Here is a 27,763-nt window from a genome sequence, read left to right on the forward strand (position 1 = left end):
AAGTAACATTTAGCTGCTTGTAGTTATACAGGCTTTAACCCCAGCACTTAGGAGGCTGAGGCAGGTGGATCTCTGTAAATCTGAGGCCAGCCTAACCTAGATGTGAGGTTTAGGCTAGGGCTACAAAGTAAGATCCTGTTTAAAAATCAAACAAGAGTTTAGATAGCTTTTCCTTTCGATAAAGGACTGTATCTAAGAACTTAGCAAGCCTGACTGGCTACATCTCCATGTGGCATGCATCTTGATTCTATGAGTGTACTTTGTTTAAAGCGACTAATTGCAGAAAGCCATTTCCAGTCCATTAAATACATTTATTTTGACACACACAAAAAACTGCTATAAAATTAACTGTGTCCCAAAGCCTGGATGGAAGCTCCACACAATTCTTGGTTTTAGATTCCAATAAAGGATTACAGGTTACCTTGGTGCATTAATCAGAATCCACTTACATTTTTGACAATGAGACTTGGGCCAACTGGATGAAGAGTGATTACTTTTGCCAATACTAGCAAGTGTTGTGAATAAATGCATCTAAGAAAAGCAGGGTGAACCCATGGGAACGCTGAATGGCAGAGGGTACAATAAAATGAGCAATCCTTTCGGATGCCAACTTTGCAAGCTTGATCAGACTAGTAAAAAGTGCTAGCAAGTGCTTTGAGCTCTGAGGGTCACCCCCAGAGTAACAAAGGGCTGCCTTATTGATAAAGTATTTTATTCACTGTCACTTCCACAGGAGCCCCTGGAAGGAAGAGCGTTTTAAAGTAATAGTAAAAACTTTCCTCTTGAGAGGGTGCACTGAAAGCAAAACAGGCACTATATTAAGGGGTGCGATTTATTTGAAAACACGCATTTATGCTTATAAGGAGCCAAGTTTCAAAGACACAAGACTTTACATTAGTAATGACTCTGGCCAAGCCTAAGAGCTGAAAAAGACAGTATTAAGGCTGCAAAGCCAGAGTACAATTTCATCCATGTCAGAGAGCTCAGACAGTAACCGTGTCAGACATCATCAACACTGATTCAAACCAAAAGTCCCCTCCCGGGGTCTAACATCACCTCTGTGATAAAATTTAGTGTCCTACACTAGTAAGAGAGACCCAATGTTCCTGTGCTTTCTTTGAGCTCCTGCTTGATATAGTAGCATTCTGTACTTTCTAGTTACATGACTATGATCATTAAAGAAACCACCTTAGATAAAATCAACCATATATACTGAAATGTAAAGATGCCAACATCTGTGAGCACTTATGAGTTCTCTACCTGCCCTAGAATTTGAGAAATAATTAGTCATCTCCATCTTCCTTTAAAATGGCAAGACTCTTAGCTGATGTGGTGGGGTAGGCTTACAGTCTCAGCTACTGGGGAAGCTAAGGTGGAAGGATCACCTGAGTCTTTGAGACCAGCCTGTGCAACACAGTACCTGCCCCTACCTCCAAACACACCACCAACAAAAAGAGGGACTTTTAAACAAGTGTACACTTTAGCCTCAAATGAAAAGACACAAAATGTTAAAATGATTTGGAAATGCAGAATTATTCAAAACAAGAGCTTGTGAGACTAATGCAGAACACTGACTTAAAGAAGTATAATTCCTCCATTTTATATTCAAACTCTTGACAGAGAAGTTCAAGCTACAGTATCTAAGTGACAGTTATTGATAAAATTCACTGCCCAAGAGCTAGCATCCCTTCCCCTACCAGAGCCTCTGTTTCTTAGGTAACACTCTGTAAGATCTTGGTGAGGCTGAAAGTTATTAGGATGCTAAAAATAACACTATGTACTCAAACCTAGTTTGTTCAGATATAGGCTATGCTGTTTTTGCTGACAGGAGATTGGTAATTTTTTTCACTTTATGGAAATTTAATATTTTCATGTCAAAAGAACACAATCTACTCTTGATATTACAGACTGTGATTTTTCTATTCTTGGTTACCTACTTCATGACTCATATCATTCTCTAGAAGGCCAGTAAAAAACAGCCCAGCAGTTTCAATGACAATGCTCATAATGAAGGCTTCCTTATTAGCAATCAGTAATGGGACCCAGTAAAAACTCAGCTCCAATGACTGGTAGCAATCTGGCGAGGATGAGAAGGAGGGGGAAGGATGGGAAGAGAGGTGGCAGCTACTTTAAGGAAACGATGATGTCTTTCCTTGATACATAATGACTTAGAGATGTCATAGAATTTTGGGTTTGTTCCTTCAGGGCACTGAAACACCCATTAAAAACCAAGTTCCCATGTGTATGTTTGATTATAATTCAGTGCAGAGCCACCTCCTTTCCTTTTGGGGTTATGTGCCTTGTTGCAATACTTTTTAACTTGTGAGAGGTTTTAGACAAAGGTACTGAAAATGACTGAAGCATCAAAAACCAACTTACAAACCTGGTGTCAACTATATGTTATAAGGCCTCACGGGAAGGAAGGCAAACAGGAATACACTCTTTCAAACTGATTATCAGCATCTAAAATCACCACCACACACTTGCTTCTTGAAAGAGGATAATGGACTTGTTGAAAGAATCATACTTCTTCAATCACTTGAAGTTACTCTAAGGGACTATTTGAAGCTGTCTCTAAAAACACCAGTAGATGGAAAACTTACAAATTCCCAAGAGAAAGCACTGGAAAATGAGAGCCAAAGAAAGGAGGAGGCAAACCACTAACTGAAAGGCACAGCTACTTAAGCGAATAGAAACATAGTACTATACTTTGGTTTTGCGTTTTTGTATTCTTCAGTGTCCGTGTCCTCGTCCTCTGAGTACCAATTATCTCCTCTTCCTCCAGCCAAGAGGCCCCTGGCCGCCAACAGTCCTGCAGCATTCCCATAGCCAGTGTATTTCAGCAGGCTATCCACTGCAAAAACATAACAGGATTTTAGATAGGGATTTCAAATACTTACCCTCACCTCCCTCTCACCAACACAGAGGAGGTATGGATTCCTGCCACGGTGGGAACCCTTTAAGCATAAAGTGGCTAGACGGAACTACTACCTACAAATGTTCCTGGCTGCTATGAAGACTAAGATACTGTCTTTAGGTATTAAGAATTCTGAAATTACTCTTCTGCACACTTTGACAAATGTGGAGCCTCTGTGCTCCTACTGGTAAGAGTCATGTATTAACTTTTTGATCTCTAATTTTATTTTTAAAACTAAAGATAATGAAAGTCAGATTGCGATTTTGCGTGAGTGGCATGAACGACCTTAATTTTTTTTTTTTAATCCTTAAAGGGACAGGAAGGAAAATATATAAGAAATAATAACACTTAAGGATATTAGCAAGTAGGAAAGGCTAAAGTACCAGTTAGCAAGGCAGGGCAGGCTGGGGAGACGGCTCAATGAAAAAAGTGCTGTGCCACAGGCATGAAGACCAGCGTTCAGATCCCTCAAACCATGTAAAAGCTGGGTGGATTCTTGCAAGACAGAGAGGATTTCCTAGGTATTAGCAAGCTCTGGCTTCAACTGAGAGACATGCCTCAATAAATAAAGTAGAGAGCCATTGACGAAGACACCAAAAATTAACTTTGGGCCTTCATATGTACATATACATGTGGATGTAACACACACATTAACATAAAAAAAAGTTAGCAATAACATATGAAGATAGGAAGCCACTGAGTCAGACTGGCTAGATTTTAATACTATCAGCATTGCTAGCTGGCTGAACTTGAATAAAATATTTTATAGCTTTACCCCAGTTTTCCGATCTATAGAAATGGAATAAGAACTACCTACCTTCCAAATTAATACCACTGAGTATTTGAGAAAACTATGCGGCAAAAAGTCAGTTCTCATTCATTTATCTTTGGTGAATACTACATTAAACTACTGAGTTAGATCTCTCTCTCTCTCTCTCTCTCTCTCTCTCTCTCTCTCTCTCTCGTCTGTCTCATACACACACACACACACACACACACACACACACACACACACAAACACAGTCGGAGGGATGGAGTACATGGTACGGGTCTGCTGTAAGCATTACCCTACTGACAGAGTAATAGCCTTTAAATGAGCTAACACAAAATACTTTGCAAAGAAACCCTGCACTGTAGAGGTGTGTATACATGCATGTGTATGTGTGTGTGTGTGTGTGAGAGAGAGAGAGAGAGAGAGAGAGAGAGAGAGAGAGAGAGAGACTTATAAATGTACTTTGTTTTCTTCAGGTACATTTTAAGGTGTACAATTATGTATACAATAAAAAGATTAAAAACTTTACTGAAGGCTTGGAGTAGTATGTTAATAAAATGACATCTGAAGGTCAATTATAGAAAACACTACTATACACTTATCCATGTATAAGCCATGATAAAACCTACATTTGAAAGCACCACAACTTATACCATTCACCTAAAAAAAAGAATGCTAGAAAAATTCAGAGAAGCACACATAGGTGCTAAGAAGGAGGAAGGGGAAAATATGTGTGGATTTCAGCTGGGACAGAGGATCATACTCAAGGGAGAGAGAGAGATAAGCAACACTAAGAGATAAGTAAGGCCGTAAGCTTACTTACAAGTACATACAGTGTGTGTTGTTTGCATGAAGTTATGTCACATAGGGTGACAATGCTCCCTACCAAGTGCCACAGACTAAAGAAACCCCAGTGCCAGGCATGGGAAACCCCTATTTAAGTTGTTGTTAAGGAAGGGTCCAAGGGAACCCCAAAACAATACAGGCCATTGCCCTTGGTTGCTCCCCAGAACCTGAAAGTAAAACCCTACAACTGAGGAAACCACATACTTCAGGCATGGGACTTGGAGGAATCAAGCTGGAACTGCCCTAGAAAGCTCCTCTCTTAGGACTAATGTTCCCAGGATCTGAAGGAGCTATACAAGCTGCCAAGGGAGAAAAGCAAGCAACAGTCCTTCCCAGCGCGGAGCCTATGACTGGTCTGTCAAGATATTCCCAGTGGTGCAACAGTAACACTTTTATCTTGAGGCTAAGCAAGAGCTGTCTAATTGGATCCAAGTCCCACTCAATAGGAAGGAATTCAAGCCTGGTACTGTAAAGCTAGGTAACTATTCCTGGCTGGAGAGATCATGGACCCCACAGGAGAAATGACCACAGTCATCTCCCTAATGTAACCTAACTTCTAACTGCATTCTAAATACTTGCCCTGATGCCCACACATAAACACAGCCTCATCCCTCATCAAAGGAGCAGATGGAGGCTACTACAGAGACCAATGACTGGGCAACATGCAGGAAATAAATGGCAGCGGCGTGCACAGTCCCATCCAGTACACCTACAAAGAACACCTACACCTAAGACTCAGGGCACTATGGAAGGTGGGGTGGAAAGACTGTGAGAGCCAGAGCTCGGGGTATTTGCTACTAGACACTGTTTTGCAGACAAAAGGGGGATGCTATACCCATTAAAGCTCCAGTGTAGTTTCCTAAATAAGACCTGCATAATGACACCATCAGTCAATATACCAACATGGATAGGGGAAATTTGCTAAGGCCCCACCCTTAGATGAAGAGTTCTAGGCAGTGGCTGCTGGAGAAAGGAGAAATCAGTTTTCTCCAGCAATAGCTCTCCGATATGTTATCCAATCCCAAGTGGTCAGCCCTAAACACATGCATAACAACAAACTAAATCAAGTCAGTAGGTTGTGAGTGTGTGTGTATGTGTGTATCTAACTATATAATTATATTAGAAGAAGGCATAAATTTGAGAGAGTAGGGGCATGGAGGAGTTGGAGTGGGGAGGGCTGGAAATAATACTCATATATAAATTTAAAAAAAAAAAAAACAAAAATTACCCTGAGTACCTTATAAAGGACTAAAATAGAGAAAGAGATAAGGAGGTAACCTAGTCAGAGTATGTAAATATAAAGAGCATGGGAAACATGAATAAAGCTGTTAAGTTTTGAAGTATTTAACTGGAGAGCACTCTTTTGACAGAGAAAATACCCATCCCAGGGACACATGAAATTATCCCTCCTCTCAAGGAATACAAAAACTGGCTCCGTTTGTGTAAAAAGAAACATGGGCTAGTAAGATAAATAGATTAAACAAGAGTTATACTCTGTAGCCCAAGCTGGCCTGGGCCTTGTTTCCTCCTTCCTAGGTCTCCAGAATGCTGAGATCACAGGCAGTTCCTACTGCACTCAGCTTACACTCGTCATTTCTAACCTTCAGATCTATCAGTAGCTACTCCTTCTCAGTGCTGCCAGCAAACACTATGTAAGTATTTAATGAGGGATAGTAATCTGAACCCTTGAATAAATCTAATACGCTATCTCTTGTTGCCAGTGCCTCAAGATGCAGTGATTCAAGTAAGTTAGGAAATGCATAATGAATTATTAAGGGAACAAATGTCTAAAGTATTTAGGTATCCTTAATACCCAGAGACCAGACATGATTTTAATGGTCAGATACAAATCCACTCATGATCAAGGACCACAAATCTAAGCCCTCAGAACACTAATGCCTAGTTAATAACGACCCCTGATATTTTAATGAAAAGAATATTTACTGCTCTTTTACTGGAACATATGTCAATTCTGAGACAAATGGGTTACAGAGATGATTTAAGACATATTAATGCTCCAAAAATAAAGTCAAATAAAATTTTGTTAAGATTTTAAACAGCAAGCTATTGGCAAGCAAAGAAGGGAGCTAAATGGAATATAAGATCCTAGCAGAGAGAAGTCCTGGAGACACCTTTGCTTACCTTCTAGTGTGCTGCTAAATATCCCATCTAGATCCTGTTGGACACTGTGTAGGGAGGAAAGGAAAACTGAGGAACCTGGCTTAGTAAAGGAGGAAGGATCTTCTGGTGATGCTGTGTAAACATGCATGGGCCTACACAAGGACGCCTGTTGCCTGTCAGGGTTACTGTCTGTTATTACCTGAGGGTGCTGCTGCAATCAGAGGATTCCCCACAAGCTGACGAGTGGGTGCTGGGGAGACACGCACTGGCAGACAGTGCTGAAAGCCTACACAGACATTAGTTCTATCGTTTTACCACAAAGCAGAGCTTCCATCCCTTTACTGAGAGGAAAGCACACCCAGAGACCATTCTCCCTTCTCAGTGGGAACCATTCCAATCAGTTAAACTCTTTGCCTTCTAGAACCAGCAGCTCCTCTAACTAGTACTGTTTTCTAAGTCCGTACCTTCCCATTTCTGCTTCTATCCAGGTGCACAAGACACCTTTTGTTTGCTACAAACCTAACTGTTACCTTCCTGGGGGGAGCCTCTCCTGCTCCCCCTAAAGGCTCAACCACCAGGAGGTCTAAAAGCTCTTGTCTTGCAGATACTCTTTCTTTTTTTCTTTTTTCCTTTTTTATGTCTATTTTTAAATTATATTCAACACAATATATATTTTTATATCAGTCATAAAAATGGTGGACATGTTATTAAGTGAACATATATAGATAAAGTCTTTTTGTTTGTTTGTTTTGTTTTTAGTAGAGCTTTAAAATCTTGGCTCTTACTATTCTACAAACCCAAAATAAGAACAATTTTTAGACATTGGAGTTCATTGTAATAAGGCTGTACTTCAATGACCCTCACATCACCAAAGGATTTTACTGTCAAGTTCTGCTGCTCCAAGGAATGAATTATAGGCACAATTATTTGGATACATATTTCCTGCTATGGTCAAAGCTATTTGACTTGAGTGACTGTCTTCATTCTCAGCCCACAGGGAAACAGGTTACATTCATTTAAGAAATGGTGTGTTCATTAAGATGGTCTATCCATGAAGTCATTCATTAACTGTTTCAATGAACAATGGTTCTGCTTGGAGGGTGGCACAGACATTAGGTGAGGGTAAGAATATGGTTCATTGGCTGTGATGATTTTGAAAAGTATTCATCTCAGAGAAAGAGTAACTTAAAAATTCCTCTTCTTCAAAATTGATCCAATAATTATAAATATCAAGCAAAACATTCAGTCTTACTCTTTGTTATTCTCTTACAAGCCACCTCCCAAGTTAATTGTGCACATTTCTTTTGGCTATATAAATACTTTTGAAATATGTAAGCTGTTCTGAAAACCAGAGTATAGAGTAAGAACATCAAGTAAACAATCCTACTAATAGAGAGGCTGAGGTAGGAGAAGCAAGATTTCAAGACGTGGTACACAGCAAGACACTTGTCACGTACAAACAAGCAGTAAGTGTATATGGATTGTACAATATTGGGCCTATTTCTCCAATTACCAAATTAGAGAGACCACTGGATAACAGCCAACAAATTTCTAATTCCTCATATTTTTTTAATTTCAATTGGTTAGGATATGCTGGTAATATTAATTTTCATATTAGAGATACCAAGGAAAAGTGATTGTTACTTCCTGTTATTTTTGTTGTTAGAGGTGGAATTATGTTTGTGTGAGTTTGTTGAAAGATTTACTTTCTTACTTTTTCTAGAGTGTAGTTTCACTCCTTGTGTTGGTGTTTTCCATCTACTATCCTTTGTAGAGCTGGATTTGTGGAAAGATATTATATAAATTTGGTTTTATCGTGGAATACCTTGTATTCTCTGTCTATGGTAATTGAGAGTTCTGCTGGGTATAGTAGCCTGGGCTGGCATTTGTGTTCTCTTAGGTTCTGTATGACATCTACCCAGGATCTTCTAGCTTTCATAGTCTCCGGTGAAAAGTCTGGTGTAATTCTGATAGGTGTGCCTATATATGTTATTTGACCTTTTTCCCTTACTGCTTTTAATATTCTTTCTTTGTTTAGTGCATTTGGTGTTTTTATTATTATGTGATGGGAGGAATTTCTTTTCTGGTCCAGTCTATTTGGAGTTCTATATGCTTCTTGTACGTTAATGGGCATCTCTTTCTTTAGGTTAGGGAAGTTTTCTATAATTTTGTGAAGATATTTACTGACCCTTTAAGTTGGGAGTCTTCACTGTCTTCTACAGCCTTTCTTTCTTAAGTTATGTTCTACTGTGTACACTCCTCAGATCCTGAATTGTTTCTTTCTGTAACTACTTCTATACAAAGTGTTCCCAGCCTGCCACTGTAGCAAGCACAACCCTCTCTTTAGGAAATTATGCTTCACTGTGGGGAGACACATATGCTAGCATGCCCACATGACTGAACTCACAGGGAGCACATGTTTGTTCTTTTATTTAACATTTAACAATTATGGGACAATAACTACATGTAAGATACAAGATCTCCAATATAAAGACACTGGACGCTTGGGGGTGCAAGCTCTACAGAGTTACAGGGCAGCAAACGGGGAAAAGCTGGAAAACAACACAGAGGAAGAACAATGGGAGGATGAGGAAAATCAACTTTGCCGGAACAGCCAGAGAGTTCTTCAGAGATGAAATCCATGGTGCTCCTCAAAGACAAAGTTTAGTGTGCTGAGGCCATGGGGAAGGGCAGCCCAGGCAGCACTAAGGCACCCAGTTAGAAGCATGAAGGGCGGAGTACACTGACACAAGCACAACACTACTGAAGCAAGGGGTGGGAGTAGGCTGTGGGTTTTCCCAGGCAAGCATGAGGAAGCACTGTAAGTTCAGGGGCAATGACAACATTCTGTCCATATTTTATAACAAAGCCTGGTAACTGCCTGGAAGGCAGACCAAAGAAATCTGATTAGAAGTAGGAGGAGGTCTGACTATAATTAAGATTTTAAGAAAATTATTTTAAAGGCAAATAACATGAAGTGGTGTGGGAACAAAATGGAAGAAAAAAGTAAAAATGGTATTTAGGAAGTAAAATTTGTAAGGTGTAATTAACGATATACATGTACAGAAGGTAGGCAGGGTAACTGTAGACAGCGTCCCTCCAAAGAGGGTGTAAGCAAAGGACACAAAAAGGCTGAGGAACATGGGCACTGGAGAAAAAGCGTTCAACTTCAGACAGGAGAGGGAGGCAGCCCTGAGAAATGCAGGTGTAGAGTGCAGTCCATAGGTGAAACATGACAGGTTCATCCTGAAGCAGAACCAAGAGTGGAGAGAGTGGTGTTCAGAGGATGACTATGGGAATTCAATGTGGAGCTGGAATGATGATTATCAGCAAAGGAGACTGAAAGGATGGCTGTCAAAGGTCACCAAGGACTGCTCTAGCACAGACATATTGAGAGGTACACGCAATATTGCAACTACCATAAAAACTGCAGTAGGTTAAAGATGAAAAAAATACCAATTGCTCCAGAAAATGAGGTAGCCTGTGGACGTGCTGAGGGCAGCAGGAAGCATACCCTACTACTAGTACTGGAACTGGAAAGGAAATGGCTGACTAGCAGTAAGGTGAACTCTCCCTGGGTAGTAGGGATCCTGGGAAAGACAAATAATCAGTCTTTCAAAACTCCAAGATGGAAAAGCTTAAAAAATTAAACCAAGGAACAAAGAGGAACAACTTACAGAGGAAGGCTTCTAGGAAGAAAACCATTTACAGCAAAGAAGCAGCTTAGCAACAAGCTAGAGAGATGCTGCCGCCTCTGGAGGGAGGCACACACCGAGCTGCAGGGGGCGCTGCCCATAAGGGAGCTCAAGCTGAATTTATTGTAACTCACGCCTACCACTGTGCCGGGCACATACTGAAGTGAACTGTTTCACAAATCACTTTCTTTTGGTTAAACTATGTAAACTATTTTTAAGGAGCCTGAAGAAGACAGTGCAGTTTTAAAATTATTATTTTGAGAAGAATTGTATTGAAATGTTAGCACAAATGGTGAACTTCGTTATCCTGTTTTCTTACTCACTGCATTACGGCTGCTACTTAGCCATCTACTTCCTCCCGCTTGCCCTCTTCTTGCCTGGTTCCCTCTCCCTGACAGACAGCCTTCCCTCCTGCTTTCACATTACAGACACCCTAAGTGCTTGGGCCCCCTTTCTAATGGCTTCCTGAACACATTTAGGATGTACATTTTCTCTCTCATTTAGACTTCACATATCAAAGAAATATGGAGTAGCATTTGGTTTTCTGAATTCAGGTTTTGTTTTGTTTTTGCTTAGCATAATTTCCAGGAAGCACTGACTTTGTGAGAGTAAAAAAATGTAGTTATGTCACAGCTCAACACACGTTGGTAACATGACTACACATTAGTATTTTAGTTCCTGCTGGCACAGATGGGAATTTAAGACACCAGGTGTTCCTTTCATGCCTAGTCTGTTAAGACTTTACTCTCCTTGCTTCTGACTGTAGCTTACTGTGCTACTCTGTGGTCTGAGCACAGACTACAGTACCTTCACACTGCACGGAGCTTTGTGTATCTTTAAGAGAAACTTCAGCTACTGTGGCTGATGTGACTTGACCTGCACGTAGACTTTGCCACTCTCTCTGCTCCCCTAGACCCAACCCCTTAGATGCAGTCCTAGAACTGCTGTACCAGAACACCAGCTGCAGCCTCCCCTTCCCCCTTGCCCACATCTACGGATCCCCCAGACTATCACCTCCTAACCTTCCTCCCCTCACTCATCACTATATCCTTCAACTACAGGTCATACCTGCCAGAAAACCAGCTGGGTTGCTGCAGACCTCCACTCTCTCTGTTTCCCTAGACAATCCCTCAGCCTCCCCTCTGACACAGCAACCTGTCGCCAGCTGTGGTCTTCCTCCTGCCCACTCCTCCCGTGGACCCTACATACCATCCCTCCCGACCTCCCTCCTCTGATTCATCACTGCATCCCAGCCTCCATCACCTGCAGGCATTCCCTATGAACACATAGCCTAGCAGACCAGTAAAAGAACCAACACACTGCCATCACACTCTGAAAATCCAGACAGGAAACAGAAACCAAAGAACAAAATACCCACCAAAGACAAATCCAGAAATCAGCACCTAGGCCTATAGTCACCCCAAACCCAGACGCCTAGATGCCAGTGTAAGAGCATAATAACAACCAGGGTAGCACATCTCTATGGAGGCCCTGATATGCTACCACATCAGGACCAGAATATTCCAACACAGCAGAAGCACAATAAAAACACCTTCAAACCATCTATGAAGATGATAGAGGTCCTTAAAGAGTAAATGAATCAACCCATTAAAGAAATCCAGGAAAAGACAAAATTGGAGGAAATGAAAAAAAATCCCTCAAAGAAAGCAAGAAAAAAAAATAAACATCTGAATGTACTCTGACATGGGAAGGTCAAACGGGTGCCAGCATGGAGCCTTCACCCCTACACTCTCATCTCTTTGGTGCAGGAGGGAACAGCTCATAAGGCTCACAGAGACTTAAGTGGCAAGCACAGGGCCCATAGGCGCCTGCACCAGGCCCTCTGTGTACATGCTGTGGCTGTTAGCTTGGTCCATTTGTAGGACTCCTCACTGTGGGAGTAGATGTGTCTCTGACTCTCCTGCTTGCTCTTGGGACTCTTTTCCTCCAGTTGGGCTGCCTGGTCCAGACTTGACATGAGGGCTTCTGCTTTTTCTTACTGTGTTTGCTTTGCTGTGGTTGATTGTAATCTCTTGTTACAGGCTTGTTCTTTTCTAATGGGAGATGGAGGGGGAGTGACTGGGGGGAGGAGGGGAAGAGGTAGGGACAGAGAGTAATGGAGGGAGGGGCTGTGGTTGGGATGTACTGTATAGGAGAAGAATCTATTTCTAATAAGAAGTTATTTGCTAGTCTGCAGCTCCTTAGTGGCAGCACTGAGTTGCAACTGAACAGCAATGCCTCCACTCCAACCCCTGCAGCCCTCTGTTCTCCAAGCAACAAACTGTTGCAAAGAATAATTTTCATCTGTCATTTCACATGGACAGTGCAGGTATTTTCATCACTAAGGGCTTGACTGCTGCAGGTATCTGCATAAGTAAATAACATGAGGGTGAAAATCCTGACTGTTTTGTGTACTTCTGTGTGAAGCTTAAAAAATACATTTTGGATGGATGAACTTAAAAATATTCATCACATTTATTCATTCATTCACTTATTATTTTAACTAGTGTGTGTGCTTACACACATAAGGAGGTCAGAGGTCACCTGCAGTAGCTGGCTCTCTATGTTTGGAACCTACTATGTAGATTCCTGAGTCAAATGCAGGTGGTAAAGTTCAAGAGCAGGAACCTTTATCCATTGAGCCATCTCACCAGCCTTTGAATAAATGAATTTTATTCCAAGAATACATTTATACATTTCTAGTAAGATTGAAAAGAAAATCACATGATTACACTGAGAAGTTTCAAATTTTAATTGAAAAAACAAATCCAAACCCAAAACCAAACAACACAAACATTACTGCACTGAGCTAGGCTAGGTCTGAGTTCAGCTGTATTATAAAGCTTCCCAAGTACTAGACATCCTAGGAGGAACAATGCCAACTATCTCAAATGAAAATAACCACAGAATTCACTTGCAAAGTATGTGCTGCATTTGCTATGCATTAACTCATCACATCAGTAAGGTGACATTGTCCTTACATACATACTCATATATGAATTTTAAAAATGCATACAAGAAATGTGTTCACTATAAAAAACTATCTATAAAGAACCAGCAATCTTCTTAGTCAAAAGTAACAGTAATATTAATATGATAATAATCTGAAATCTTTTGTGGGTGTGTGAATGTAGGCAAGTGTGCCATAGCACACGTGGAGGTCAGAGAACAGCCTCGGCTAGCTGCTGGTCCCTGCCACCCATCCTGCTTTCTCTTGTTCACACTGGGTAAGCCAAGTCTCTGCCATGGAGATTTTATGTCCACCTCCCATGGACATAATCGCTGTGGGAGCACTGGGATTACAGACATGCACAGCTGTGCTTGGCTTTCCGTGGGTTCTGAGATTTTTGAACTCAGGTTCTCATGCTGCCTACCTCCCCCAGCTCTGACATCCAGTTTTAATGAATGGGCAACATGTATGTGTGGTTTAGTTTTATGAGTACACACACACACTCATACACACATACGTTTTTTAAAATGGGTGCTAATGTATGTGCCTGAGTTTGTAGAAGTTAGACAACAACTTTAGGTGTCATTTCTTTAGAATGCTGTCCAGTGTCTTTTGAGGCAGGGTCTCACTGGCCTGGAGCCTGACATTTGGGTTGAACTGTCTAGCCAACAAGCCCCAGGGATTCTTCTCCCAGGAATCCTCCTGTCTTTGCTTCTCCACTGCTGGGATTACAAGTGTGTGCCACCAAGCTTGGCTTAGTTACTACCTACCTACCCACTCACCTACCTATTCACTCTACCTCTCTCTTTCCCTCCAATTCAGATCACTGTGTAAGCACTTAACTGACTAACCTATCTCCCCAGCCTCCCTATAGCCCATTTGTGATCTAAGAAGATCCAATCAGCCACTATTTTTGGCAACACGTGAGAAACTGTGATAACCATCTGATTATAAGATGTAAGTCAATCTTTTTTCAAATCATGGAAGAAGCTCATAGTTCAAGAAGAAGCTGAAGTGAAGCAATATTACCAGTAGAGTGTCCTTACAGGAATTCAGTGGTTTAGGCAGTGGTTTGAAAGAATGTCAAGCATATGACACCTGTCACTGCTGAAAACTGTTATCAACATTATAATAACACTTCAATTGTGTTGCTAATAATGTACCATCTTTATAGGAATTTAACTGGTTGAATTAAAAAGTCAGAAACAAGGTTTAAGGATACAGAAGATTTAAGATTTGAGGGCTGGGAATACAGCTCAGTGGTAGGGCAATTGAATAGCATATGTGAGACCCTAAGTTCAATTTCCAGCTCTGAAAAATAGATCAATAGATAGATAGATAGATAGATCAATAGATAGATAGATGGATAGATAGAAGATAGATGATAGATAGAAGATAGATGATAGATAGACAGACAGATGTTAGATAGAAGATGGAAGATAGGTAGACGATAGATAGATAGATAGATAGATAGATAGATAGATAGATAGATAGATAGATAGAAGATAGATAGATGTTTTGACAGGAGTGTTTTTCATCTCTTAACTCTCTCGCAAAACCCAGGTTCTTCAAAATATGAAGTAAAAGTCAGCTTAGATGTGATTTTTATACAAAGATACTATACACAGAAGAAATATTATTTGTTATCTCAAGGGTAAAGGTCACATCTTAACAGACTTCTAGACATCCATCAGTATATCACATTCTGTGACCACAGACTGAAGAGTCAGTGAGGAAACCAAACCTTTCCTGGGATTTTGAGAGGAAGCAGAAGAACCTAGCAGGACCATACTGGTCACTAAAACAGTAGCACGTGGATTCAGGCAGATGTCTGACAATGGTTCCCAAGCCTGAGAAACTACAAAGTCTGGGTTAAATACACACAGGCAAAGGTTAGATGCCTGTCTGTTTGGGAAAGTATGTGTCTGCATGCCCTGGGGAGTTTGGGAACACTTAACAAGGATTACCATTACTACTCCTGGTCATCTGTGCAGCCACTCTTAACAGTAGGTAAGTAGTCAGCTCTGCAAAGACTGCAATAAAATGCTACACCCAACAGGAAATTTTCTTAAATTTCCTCCAAAAGATAAAAAACATAAGGCAAAGAGAGTTTAACCTACCTCTCTCTTTACAAAGGACAAAAAGGAACTCAGCAGCAATCTGCTTGACTCCGAGGTCAACATGTGTCATGAGGCGCACCAGCTTATTTCTCACAGTTGAGCCGACTTCCGGTCTATTTGTCACATCCCTCAAAGGTGGTAAAACCTGATTGCAAAGGTGAAAGAAGCTGTCATCAATGGAGGGTGATGGAGTGCATGAGAATGGCACGAGGCAGTTGGTCAATCTTAGAAGGAATCTTCTTTAGTAAGAGTAACAAATAGAAATAACTGTGAGCTTCCAAATAAAATGAAATAAACCATCATCATAACCAGCAATATCCAGACTTCAAATAATCTCTTGTGTGCAGTAGGTTCTGTGTAGATGAAAACATGTCTTCTCTGTGCTACCTGGCTATTGCAGCACCTGCAGTGCTTCTGGTGCCTAGCAAAAATGAATTTGAAGTCCGTGTCCCATTCTTCTTTCTTGCTGGGTATGACAGCAGAGGCTTATGATCCACATACATGGACGGCTGAGAGGACATAAGGTCAGAGTATGCTTTAGCCCCATCAGAGAAAGACTGAGTCCAAAAGCAAAAAGGGTGTTGTAAAGCCAGTAAAGGGCTTTCTGTGTGACCTCCTGATTCAATACTCAGAAACCAGAGGAAAAAAAATCCAGGTGGTATGGGCTTGTAATCTTAGCATGGGGGGAAAGTGGAGACAGAGGATCTAGTTTGCCAGGACAGTGAGAGAGAAGGAAGAGTTGGGGACAGAGTAGATGGTGTCTAAGATGGAGTACCTGAGGTTGTCCTGTCTTCTGCCCTGTACATATGTGCGGATATGTTCACACACGCACCTCCCACACATGCACCAACGCCCATGCTTTCCCATTCTTTCATACTTCCTCGATGGCCCAGGCCATACTGACTTCTCAATTCTTTTAATTCTAACAGCATAATAGGTATTTAATTTTTAAAAATCTGTATTTATGCATTTTAGTTGTTTAACTTAATAATGGCTATTTCAGACTGAATATTCCTAACTCCAAAATCTGGAACTTTTGAGTATGGACATGATGCCACAAATAGAAACTGCATGTGACAAGGGAAATGAACTTCATATGATAGGCTAAGTAAAGGGATGCTAAAATGTGTAAAAAAAATCTTTAAGCTCTGGGGATCGGTGCACATAAAACATGAAAGAATTTTGCATTTACACTTGGGTCCCACTGCAAGATATCTTACTGTGTATCTATGCAGATATCCCCAAATCTAAAAATATTATAAATCTGAAACACTTAAATCCAAGCATTTGGGGGAAAGATAACCTTTCTTCACCAAGTATTTTTCTCTATGCTAGCTATAATAACAGATCTTTCTCTCTCCCTCCCTCTTCCCCGCAGGTCTGTGCTCAATAAAGAGAGACCATCCCTTGACCTCTCCCTCACTGACTTTACTGTCTCCCACTGATAGTCTTCGATAATCCTTTTCTTGCTCTGACCACCTGGTACAGCAAATATTTATTGTGTGCCTCTTTCCACTAAAGTACATTTTAAAAAGCACACTCCATGCTGTGGGATGTGTCTTCCTGAGCATCCTCTCTCTTAACCCTAATGCTTATCCTAATACTTTTTTTTACAAAGTAAGTTTCATAGGGATAGTTTTTCCCTTTCTTTATTAGTCTCTTCCAAGTGCCTGGAATATTACAGGTATCCAACAAATATTTGTTGACTTAGAGGGGGAATGAATAAGTCCAAGTGATTTTAATTAAATGGATGATATATTGACTTATTTTCTGTTACTATAAGAAAATACTCAAGACATGCTAACTTAATGAAGAAAGGAGTTTTATTTAGTTTACAGTTCTGGAGATGAAAAGCCCAAGATCAGGTGATCCTACCCACTCCTTCTACTGCTACTGAGGGCCTAATGGAGGATGATGTCATAAAGGCAGAGGTGTTTGTAGGAGGAAATGTTCTTACATCAAGAAATAAAAAGCCAGGGTCAGGCCAGCTCCACAGTTTGTTCTGTAAGAGCTGAAGGGTTCCATAGGAACTACCTTGACCCCTTTGAGGCAGTGTCCATTGTGGAGTTCCCATAAGGCCATACCTCTTAAAGGTTCTACATCATCACCCACCACTGCCATCGGGTGATATCAAGTCTCTAAGACATGTTCTTAGAGTAAAAACTATACCCAAATCACAGAAAATGCCTTCTATATAAACAGTCCTTGTGCTAGAAAATGAGGCATATTACAAAGTCAAAGAACAATGTACTATGTACCTATGCAGACTGCAACATATAGCATTTATTTAATCTAGTTAACTAATTTTCCCTTTCCATCTCTTTTTATCTACAGTGAGTGCACCAGGAAATACAGGGACTGGAAATACAGCTATAAATTAAAACAGAGACCACATGTCAGACAAGGAGTTTATCCAAATGTCTATAAGATCCATATATAAGATATCTCTAGGAGGGTGGAGCATAATGTAAGGCATAAGGTAATCAATTGTATAACACATTCCTATTTCACTGAGTCAATTCAATTCTACTGGGTTTAATCCTTATTTCTAGAAGAATGAGACACTCAATAGGTGATTTCTACATACTGCATCTACCTTAATATCCAGTGTATAAAACTACAGGCAAAAGTTAGCATGTAGAATCTATCAACTACTTTCTGGGGTTTCTTAAAGATGTTACTGCCCTGCTGTTTCCTGTCACTCCCAAAGGGCACATGCACATTGACACTATCTCCCAACAAGTTTGGTAAGGTGTATCCAGTTTCTTTCTCAAACACAGCATCTCTTCTCTAAGTCTCTAGACTAATACAACCTGGGTCAGTAATTTCCAGCTTTCATTTGTAATTGCTCAAACAGAGCACTCAAGGCCAATTTCCTTTGTGTATGACTGAGCTAGATTTAATAAGGTAGTTACTGCTACATGTAATAAGTAATTAGACATAGCTTCAATTACAGTATTATCATAGCTAATTATCTGTTATTTTCCCCTTGGTGCTAGAGATTGAATTTATGAGCTTGTGAATGCCAAGCACATGCTCCACCAGTGAGCCATACCCTGTTAGGTTCTATCTTTCTTGAGCACTTTCTACTCCACCAGTGAGCCACGCCCTGTTACCATCTGCCTTCCTTGAGCACTATCTACAGTATATCCTCTTTAGAAGTTTGTTTCCTTCTCTTTCCTCCTCCTTCTTCAGCTTTTTCTTCTTTAAAATCCAAGGACCATTTTATTAGAGTCTGAAAGAAAAACAACAGGACAGGCAGGCTGTACATTTTGGCAGCTGCTAAGAGGGAGATGGAGAAGAGAAAGAGAGGAAGTCATGTCTGAGTTAGAATCAGCACTGGAGTCTGTAAACAGTTGTGGAACAGGGATTGGGGGAGTGTCAGGGCAATTGGCTCAGGATTTTGGCCAATATCCAAAGAGAAGAAAAGGAGACAAAGTTAAGCTTTTGAGTTACCATTAAGAAAAGTGGGCAGGATTAGCAGTGAAGATCTGTGACTATGGCAAGGGAGGCTCTTGGACCAGGTAAGTACATTCATTATGTCCCTGTGTATAGACTGTGCGGTATTCTCCTTGCATTCTCTAAGGGTCCATATGTTAAAGCATGATCCCTACTACGGTGGTGGCAAGAGGTGTGAGCTCAGGTAATGGGCTCACAAGCATCTGTAGTGGGATCTGATGCCTTCTTCGGGTATGTCTGAAGACGGGACAGTGTACTCATATACATAAAATAAGTGATTTATTTAAAAAAAAAAAAAGAGCTCAGGCAACAGGGATGTTCTCAGGCCACTGGGGATCTGTTCCCACAGGGTTTAAGGTAACTCTGGGACTCTTGCAGGACAGCAAGCTGTTAAAAGGGTGAGCCCACTCTGGCTTTCTCCTGAACGTGCACTTCTGCCACATGCTATGTAGTCCTCACCTGAGCCGAGCCAATGACAGTGCCTTCCTCTTAAATCTCTGGGACTAAATGATCTGTTTTCTCTGTAAATTTAGGCTGCCTCTGGGTTTCACTGTAATAGTTATGAGCAGACTAACATAAAAAAATTGGTACCAGAAGCTATTATAGAGTTGTAACTATATGTAAATATTGTCTGTATACTGTATTCTATTGTTTTGTATTATTGTATGTATACGTAACTATACCTGAAAATGGGGAAGCAGCTTTGGAACTGGGTAACTAATTAGAAGAGGTTAGACGAATTTGGAGTAGCAGGCTAGGAAATTTCAAGTGTTATAAATGGAGTTTAATTGGAAGTTCTGGTAAGGGCTCAGAAGAGGAAAGAACTAGGAAACTAATTTTGGATGGAAGGGAGAAACTGATGGGAAAATGGGGGCTGGGAGAGAAGCTATCATTATACTGTTATAAAGAATTTGACTGCCGGGCCGTGGTGGCGCACGCCTTTAATCCCAGCACTTGGGAGGCAGAGGCAGGCGGATTTCTGAGTTCGAGGCCAGCTTGGTCTACAGAGTGAGTTCCAGGACAGCTGGGGCTGTACAGAGAAACCCTGTCTCGAAAAACAAAAAAAAAAAAAAAAAAAAAAAAAAAAAAAAAAGAATTTGAGCATACTGAATTCATGTGCTAAGACAAGGCTGAAATTAGGAATGCTGGACTAGTTTATTTGAACAGAGAAATTTCACAACAATAACATACCTGGGTTATGATGTCAGTGTCACTAGCTACTGTGGACTTACAGTAAGTGTTGGAAGCAAAAGGAAATAGAGCATTAATAAAATCTGCAGCTTACCCAAGGAATGAAGAGAAAAAGTGACTTAGGGAGGTACACAGACTGTTAGATAGCGGCAAGAATGCTAGTTATGAGGTTTCTATAAAAGCCTTAAGGCTACCTCCCAAATCATCCACCCCCCATTACAGACCAAGAGATCTTTTGGGATAGTGTTGTCTCAAGGACTGAGCCCAGGGTGCTCTCTCCTGGCTTACTATACAAGCCCAGGATTTGTCTCCCTGTGTCCAACTGGTGAGGTTCTGTGGCTGCAGCAGTGGCTCAGCAGAATCAGAGTTCATATCAGAGGCAGATTTTTCTGCCATCTACATGGTGCTGATTCTGTAGGTATGCAAAATACAAGACTCATAAGATCATGACAGCATCAACAAAGATGTCAAAGAAGGCCCAGCAGAAATTTGCTGCATGCTCAGAGCCCCTGCAATGAGAGCCCAGTAAGATGATACATACTGGAGATGCTAGAGTGGAGATATAATAGAGACCCAAGAAACACAGGGCAACCAGCAACATGATTAGCAAGCAGTCAATTGGGCAGTGTCCAACAAAACTCACTGCCCCTCTCTCTAGGACTTTATGCCAATTCCCCACTTTTGTTTCTGTTTTGAAATAAAAATATATATGTAGTGGCTGTGCCATCAGTGCATACTGGAAATAGCAAAGTCATTTTGACTTTGTAGATGGAAAAGTTTGTTTTGACTCCAGGAACTTTGTACTTCTTGTTGTTACTGTGTGTGGCTATGCATGCAGGCATATACGTGGGTAGCAGACAACACTGTGTGTCCTGCTTACTACTCTGTGCCTTATTCCTCTGAGACAGGATCTCTTAGTGTACCTAGAGTTAGGTCAGGAAGCTTCATCATCCCTCTTGTGTCAAGCACTGAGAGTGCTTAAGGTTACACCTGGCCATGCCCAATGTTTTCACCTAATTAGGACTTGAACACAGGTCCTCATGGTTGTGTAGCAACTGTTCTTACCCTCTGGGCCGTCGCCCCAGCTACTGGTTATTGATTTCAGACAGGCTCTTGGTATGCAGCTCAGGTTGCTACAACTTTGTACCTTTGAAGGGGCGCTAGAGTGAGTTAAGACTACTGGGAAATGGAGTGACCACATTTTGCACTGTGCAGTCATGAACATGCTAGCCAAATACTGGCGTTCCCTTTCTCTGCTTTCTGGTCTGATGAGAAATGAACAAATAACTAATTGTTTATGTCACAACTTGAAGCTGCTGTTGCTACCGTGTCTTCCCTACCACAAAGGACCATACTATGAGCCAGAGTAAATCTTTTCTTCTTAAGTTGCTTCTGTCAGGAATTCTGTCCCAGCAACAAGCAGTGTGACTAATGTGCCTTGTCATGCCTCTGGGATGGCAATGAGATGGCTATCACTGGATGGATCCCTCATCCTTGGGCCTCCAGAGTAACAGGCTCAGGTCTCCCCTTCTCTGCAGTACTCTTCAGTGTCCTGTCTCAGGATTCCAGTACACTGATGGAACCCAGGCTAAAACACCTTAGTTTTAGTTATCCTTTCACCTCTTAGCTTATCCCTCACCTATACTGCAGTGTTTCCTGAAGACACAGAGGGTCTTATATTTTGGGGCATGAACACAGTATGTGGCAAATAGGCTTCTTTAGCTGTCATTATTAGAAAAAGCAAACATAGAAGTTTACTTGAACTTTAATCTTGCTTTTATTAATAAGTTAAAAAACATGGAAAATAAAGTCTTTTCTTTTAAGAAAAAGCATTTTCATTTTATGTGTATGGGTGTTTTACCTACATGTATGTGTCTGTGCATATGTGCATACACTGCCTGTGGAGATAGAAGAGGGCAGTGGATCCCCTAGAACTAGAGTTACAGACAGATGTGAGCTGTAATGTGGGTGCTGAGAATTGAACCTGGGTCATCTGGAAGAGCAACAAGGTTCTTAACCTGTGCCATCTTTCCAGCCCCATAAGGTATTTTCATTCGATTATTTTTTTTTATCAAGTTCTTCTAGCCAAGGTAGAGTGCCTTAAAGGAATCAAACTTAGAAGTAAGTTGAACTTGCTGGTTAGTTTAGCTTGCTAAAACAGTTATCATGCTTTTAAGGTATCTCTATTCAAAAGCAATGAGTTCTGGGCTGAAGAGATGGCTCAACAGTTAAGAGCACTGACTGCTCTTCCAGAGGTCCTGAGTTCAATTCCCAGCAACCACATGGTGGCTCACAACCATCTGTAATGGAATCCAATGCCCTCTCCTGGTATATCTGAAGATAGTTACAGTGTACTCATATACATTAAATCAATCAATAAACAAACAATGAGTTCCTGCTTTCCAATGTCTTTTATCACCACTATTCATGTGCTTGATACACAGTAAAGAGTCTACTTCATTTTCACCATGTATCAAAATGACCCTGTTTAATTTATAAATGGCCAGTGAAGTGAAGGGTGGTGTTAGTAATGGCACAGGAAACTAAGAGGAAAAAACAGAAAAGGAGGATGGGAAGTTATGGTACTAATTTGAGCTGTACTAAAGGAAAATCACTATGCATCTAATAGTTAAAATGAGCAGTTCTTCATAAATGTCCAGGAATCTGAGAATAGCTCACGTTTGTGAGCTGGGAATCATCAGCATATAGATGGTTCAAAATTACTACACCAGGGTGTGATCAACAAACCAACAAGGGAGGAGTAAGGTTGACATGAGATGCATTTGTCTTAGGCACGCAAACATTTAGGACTGGGAAAATGACCAGCAAAGGTCACCACTGTGTCCCAAGATCCAAATGAAGTGAGAGTTTCATGGAGGTGCGAACTTACACCAAATGCTACAGAGGGCAGGCACTTAAATGCACCTCTGTGGACAGAGGCCTTGCCTAGCATGCACACATGCTGGGATAACCTCCAGCACTGCATACGTTTGGTGTAGTGATGTACACACTTCAGAGGTGGTGGCATGAGGATCAGGAGTTGAAGGCCATCCTCAGCTATATAGTGAGTTAGAGGGCAGTGTAGGCTACATGGGACTCTGTTTCCTTTTGAAAACAAAAAACTAACAAACAAAAGGAGTTGTAAAATGTATTGGAATGTTCTAGGGAGCTGCCTGGTGTTGGTGGTCTTAATTTAAGGGAGTCCAGTCAGTTCAAGTGTTCAGCAGCAGCCCATGGAAGGTAAAAGGCTGACTCAACCATATTGTTGAGCCAGTTAACACTGCCTAGAAAGGAGTGACTACAGCCATGAACTGCATGTGAGCTAGGTCACATTGCCTAGGCATGAGAGAAGGAGAGGCACAGAGGAGCAAACAGCACTGAGTAAGGGCCTGAGAAGAAGGTGTGTGAGGCTGACACTGGCCAAGTCTTGAGTTTCAGATGAGTGTGAACCCTTCAGAGCTTACTGCTTCTTCTCAGCTCATGCCCCAATCTGTCAGTGAGTTATGAGAGCCGCACTTTCAAGACATAGCTCAAAGGATGAACTCTGGCCACTGCCATACCTGCGAAACCTTCTTTAGTTCCCAGGACTGCTCTCACTATGTGGCGTGGCAGCCACCCCCTCATTCTCCCTCTCCTCTCACACACAGCATCTTAAGTTTTCTCAACCCACATGAGGTCCTCCTATCAAACCTCTGAAAACATTCCAGTGCTTTCTCACTTTATTCTGAGAGAATCCAAAGTGCTATCCACGCTTGTCATCGCCCCTGTTTACTTGTTTACAGCCACACTGACAGCCTCTCCTTCTGTCTTTTGTCTAGTCACATTAGCTGCCTTGTTTCCCTGCATCTGAGAACTCTAAACATCTTCTCTCTGATAGATTCTGTTCAACATTCTCAGAGACATTTGCTATTTACCCAATTTTCTGCTTGCTATCACCTCTACAAAGAGGCACTCCTGTGTCACAACTCTCCTTTTTGCTCCTGTTCTCTTTAGGACACTTCTCATGCGCTAAGTTACACAGTTATTCTTTTTATCATCTCCTATAAGGCAAAGCCTGTAAGAGTAACAAGCTCACAGTGTGGAGTACTCAAAGTTTAGCAAACAGTACAGAGACCTCAGTAAACATTTGCTGGTTAAACGAATGAATAACAACGTGCACAAGATTATTTACTTCTGGCTGGAAGGTTTCTGATCTTCTGAAAGAAAACTATCACAAGAATTTATTAGTTCTATGTTAACAATATATATACAAAGTTTTAACTTTAAGATGTAAGCAATTACCTGATCTTTGAGAAATTTTCGGATGTTCCGATGGGCTCGGGAACATTCTGTTAATAAGCTGAGAACTGGAGTTAGACCCTCTCTATAGCTGCTTCCCTATAAAGAAAACCATGCATGCCATATTAGTTCAGTTCCTAAGACTGGGGCTCTCCTCCATGTAACCTGAGAATACCCAGACTTTCTTGAGGGGAGAAGGGAGAGGAGGGAGGATACAGCCCTTGATACCAATGCTTACAATCGATTTTAAAGTTACTTTAAGTAATATTCCCATTTTATCTTCATCTTACTATGTAATTCTGTCTTTCCTGCTTTTTCCTACATTTTTTCTACGACTGACAGAAGCCCAGCCAACGGGCTTCAGAGCAGCAAAGGATTCTGATACCCAACTATGCGACACCGCTGCCTTTCCACACATTTACAGGAGAACTGAGTGACAGACTAGAAAAATTTGAAGACAGAACACTTTTGAATATGTCACTGTGGAAAGCTTAGTTTTTACTTCTGACATTTACAAAGTAGCTATGCAGGGCAGCCAATTTTTCCCTTACTTTCAGACACTAGTTATAAATTTGGTATAAAAATACAATTTTAACATTACATAAATTCCCTTGGTTTCTTCCAGTTTATCATTATCATGGTAAAGTTCTCTGGAAAGTAGACCTGTATAACATGCCAAGTACAAAGGACAAGCTGTGTGTTCATGCTGTGTCATCTCTACGCGGGGCACGTCAGGTTAGGTACATCTTCCCACCCCAGTAGCCTTACCTTATCAATTCTCTTCTCCATGAAACTGAGTAAGACGTGAATGGCCTCCATATTCATGCCATTGTATACCATGGTACTGTTTTTCAAAGCTGTGTCTTTCTCTGCTGTTTTATCACTGGGCAGTTCATCTAGGGTTGCTGCCTCTTGGGCTGTTTCTTCATGGGTTAATGGACAAATGAGAACATCCAAACAAGAGACTGGAACATTGCTTAAAAGGTTGACAGCATTACTGAAAGGCAATTTGAAAATACAATATTTTAATTTGAGTGAATAGGCTTTTAAAATGCAAACATAATACAAAGTTCAGAGGTGACTTTTAGGAGTCAATTAAAATTTTTCTTTTTCAAAATGAGCCATTAATATGACTTGGAATTTACTAAGAGAAAATAAAGACCTGTCTTAACCACACACACAACAAATTAAAAAGAAGCAATGGTAAACGGACAGACACAATCACAGGATGCCACATCACCTTCTGAAACACTGAAACAGGAATCAGCCAGCTGTAATGCCAGCTCCTTAATTTACTGTGACAATGCCAGCTCTGCTTTCTCGTCAGGGGCCTGAACTGCTTTTGTGGATCCAGTGTGGTTTATTATTCCTTAGATTACAGCATCAAGCACTTGAGAAGCAATGTGTATAAGCAGTTTATCACAGGCAACAACATTAAAGAGAAACACTACAGTGTCAAGACATGTTTTTTTTTTCCTAGTGTACAAAATACAATTTTTAAATCATCCAATTTCTTTATATGGCAGTTTCAGGTCAAAGCATAGTGCCCCTTTTCCTCTCTCGCCATTGGGTCTCATCTCTGTTCCAGGACTTCTGATTTCCCTGGATTGTATAGGAGCCTGGGATGCACACCAGCAGGGGGAACCCAAACCTTGTATTATTGGCATTCTCTAAAAACCTTGTCCTGGTGCTCAGTATACAAGAGGATAAAATGGTAGTAGACTTTCAGGCTGAGGTATGTTTTCAAAGTACATATCTTTCTCCACATACTGTTTCATAGTTTTATCTGCCAGGAGAGGCAGCGTTCCTATGTGAGCTGGATCTTAATAGCCTGTACCCCAGGACTTCCTGGTAAACAACAATGGAAAGACAGGCATTACATTTCCTAGTGACACAGAAGCTCGTCTAAAAATAACCACATCCTGACTAAAAATAAACCCTTGCAAATGTAGTTGAAAAGTATAACTGCTTGGAAACCAAAGTCAGGGCTTAATCCATCCGATGCTGTCTTAATTCAGATCATAGCAATTTAAAATGTAATTTACAATGACATTCTAAAAATTAAAACAAATAGAAAAATAATACAGAGGTTTTTCTTTCTTTTCCTTTCTTTTTTCTCTTTTCCTCCCTTTTGAAGCCTGGTTTTATTTTCCATGAATCAATATTTTATTTTTATATTATGGAAAAACAAAAAATCATTTTTGAAAATCCATTACAAATTAGACAGTGCAGAAAATGAGTGGGAATAAAAAGTAGTATGAACTGTGGGCCAAAAAACAAGTGAATTGTTCTTATGAACAAATGGTTGCTGGTAAAGCAGAAGTTACTGTTGTCCTCACTGAAGCTGCCATCAGTGCCACACAGTCTCTGTCCTGTCGTTTTTGACTCTTAAAGGCAGTTAAAGTACACCACTTTTCACACAAACTTTAGATTTTTTTTTTCTTGCAGACTTCCATAGTACCTAATTTATAGTTTGAAATGGCTTGCTTCTCACATAAGCATTTGGAAACTATTATTATTAGAAACCACAGAGTCACTGGGGAGAAGCGAGAGGAAGAACTTTACCTAAGAATTACTCTCTAACCCAGTACATGCCATTCCGCAATGCTAGGATTTCCCCCTAAACACAAGTCAGCCATCTCTGGAAACCATCAGCACTGTGATCCTCTGAATCAATCACAGACCAGACTGAAGAGTTTGAGACGATCACTCCATTACAAAGGGGTGTTTCTCCTTTACATTCACTTCAAGGAGGAATTTTTAGGAATTCAGCATATTTAAGAAGCCAAATGTAGAGCTAGAATCAACAAATATTTGGATGTTTAAAGCTTTTCTTCTCATTACTTATTGAACTCAGTTCTCAAACAGCTACAAAATTAATTTTCTGGCTCACTGTGTTCAAGCTATTCTTTTTAAGTAGGAAGGTCAGCCTTTTGAGCTCTGTCATTTCTCTGACAGTTTTATTTGTGGTAGAGAGTGCATGAGATTCTCCAGCTTCCAGGAAGTCAGTGCCGATGCACAGGTTTGCACAATGGTGTTTGCATTCCTACTCCAGGGGGTAGAAATGCTGTGTATATTACTCTCCTTTCCAGTTCCCAGAGACCATTAATCACTGTGCCATGACATCCTCCAGCTCACGCTCCCAGACCCCTCCTGACATGCAGAAGGCTTACCAGCTGTGGGGAGGGGAAGACAACCTTAGCTCTAGTCTTCCATCAATTGCTGAACTCAACAAACACCAAGTGACAGTGAGGCGCATGCTAGTGGCCCACACTGATCAGCAGCAAGTAACGAACCTTACAGTCACATAGACTTTCTTCCTAATTGAGGCTTACATATGTATATTTTCAAGCCTGAAAAGAAAGTTTGCCAAATCTGGAGATCTTCAAAAGATTCTAGATTCTCCTGATCTCT

The 27,763-nt window shown here is 40.9% G+C and overlaps 1 protein-coding gene across 7 annotated transcripts in view; it reads right to left on the minus strand.

Annotated features, from left to right (window-relative positions):
- The window catches only part of Ric8b (RIC8 guanine nucleotide exchange factor B), a 104,616-nt gene that overhangs the window by 22,165 nt on the left and 54,688 nt on the right, over nucleotides 1-27,763 (minus strand). For all 7 annotated transcript variants that reach the window (XR_004112930.1, XR_004112931.1, XM_031350163.1 and 4 more), the window contains exons 5-8: nucleotides 25,118-25,346; nucleotides 24,353-24,448; nucleotides 15,422-15,566; nucleotides 2,710-2,854 (exon numbers count right to left, since the gene is read on the minus strand). Coding sequence is in view for 5 of the 7 variants with exons in the window: in XM_031350163.1 (XP_031206023.1) it covers nucleotides 2,710-2,854; nucleotides 15,422-15,566; nucleotides 24,353-24,448; nucleotides 25,118-25,346 (615 nt within the window). In the remaining 2 variants the exon portion in view is untranslated. The remainder of the gene's footprint in view (nucleotides 1-2,709; nucleotides 2,855-15,421; nucleotides 15,567-24,352; nucleotides 24,449-25,117; nucleotides 25,347-27,763) is intronic.

Source organism: Mastomys coucha, unplaced genomic scaffold (genome assembly GCF_008632895.1).
Source record: "Mastomys coucha isolate ucsf_1 unplaced genomic scaffold, UCSF_Mcou_1 pScaffold4, whole genome shotgun sequence".
Classification (NCBI taxonomy): domain Eukaryota; kingdom Metazoa; phylum Chordata; class Mammalia; order Rodentia; family Muridae; genus Mastomys; species Mastomys coucha.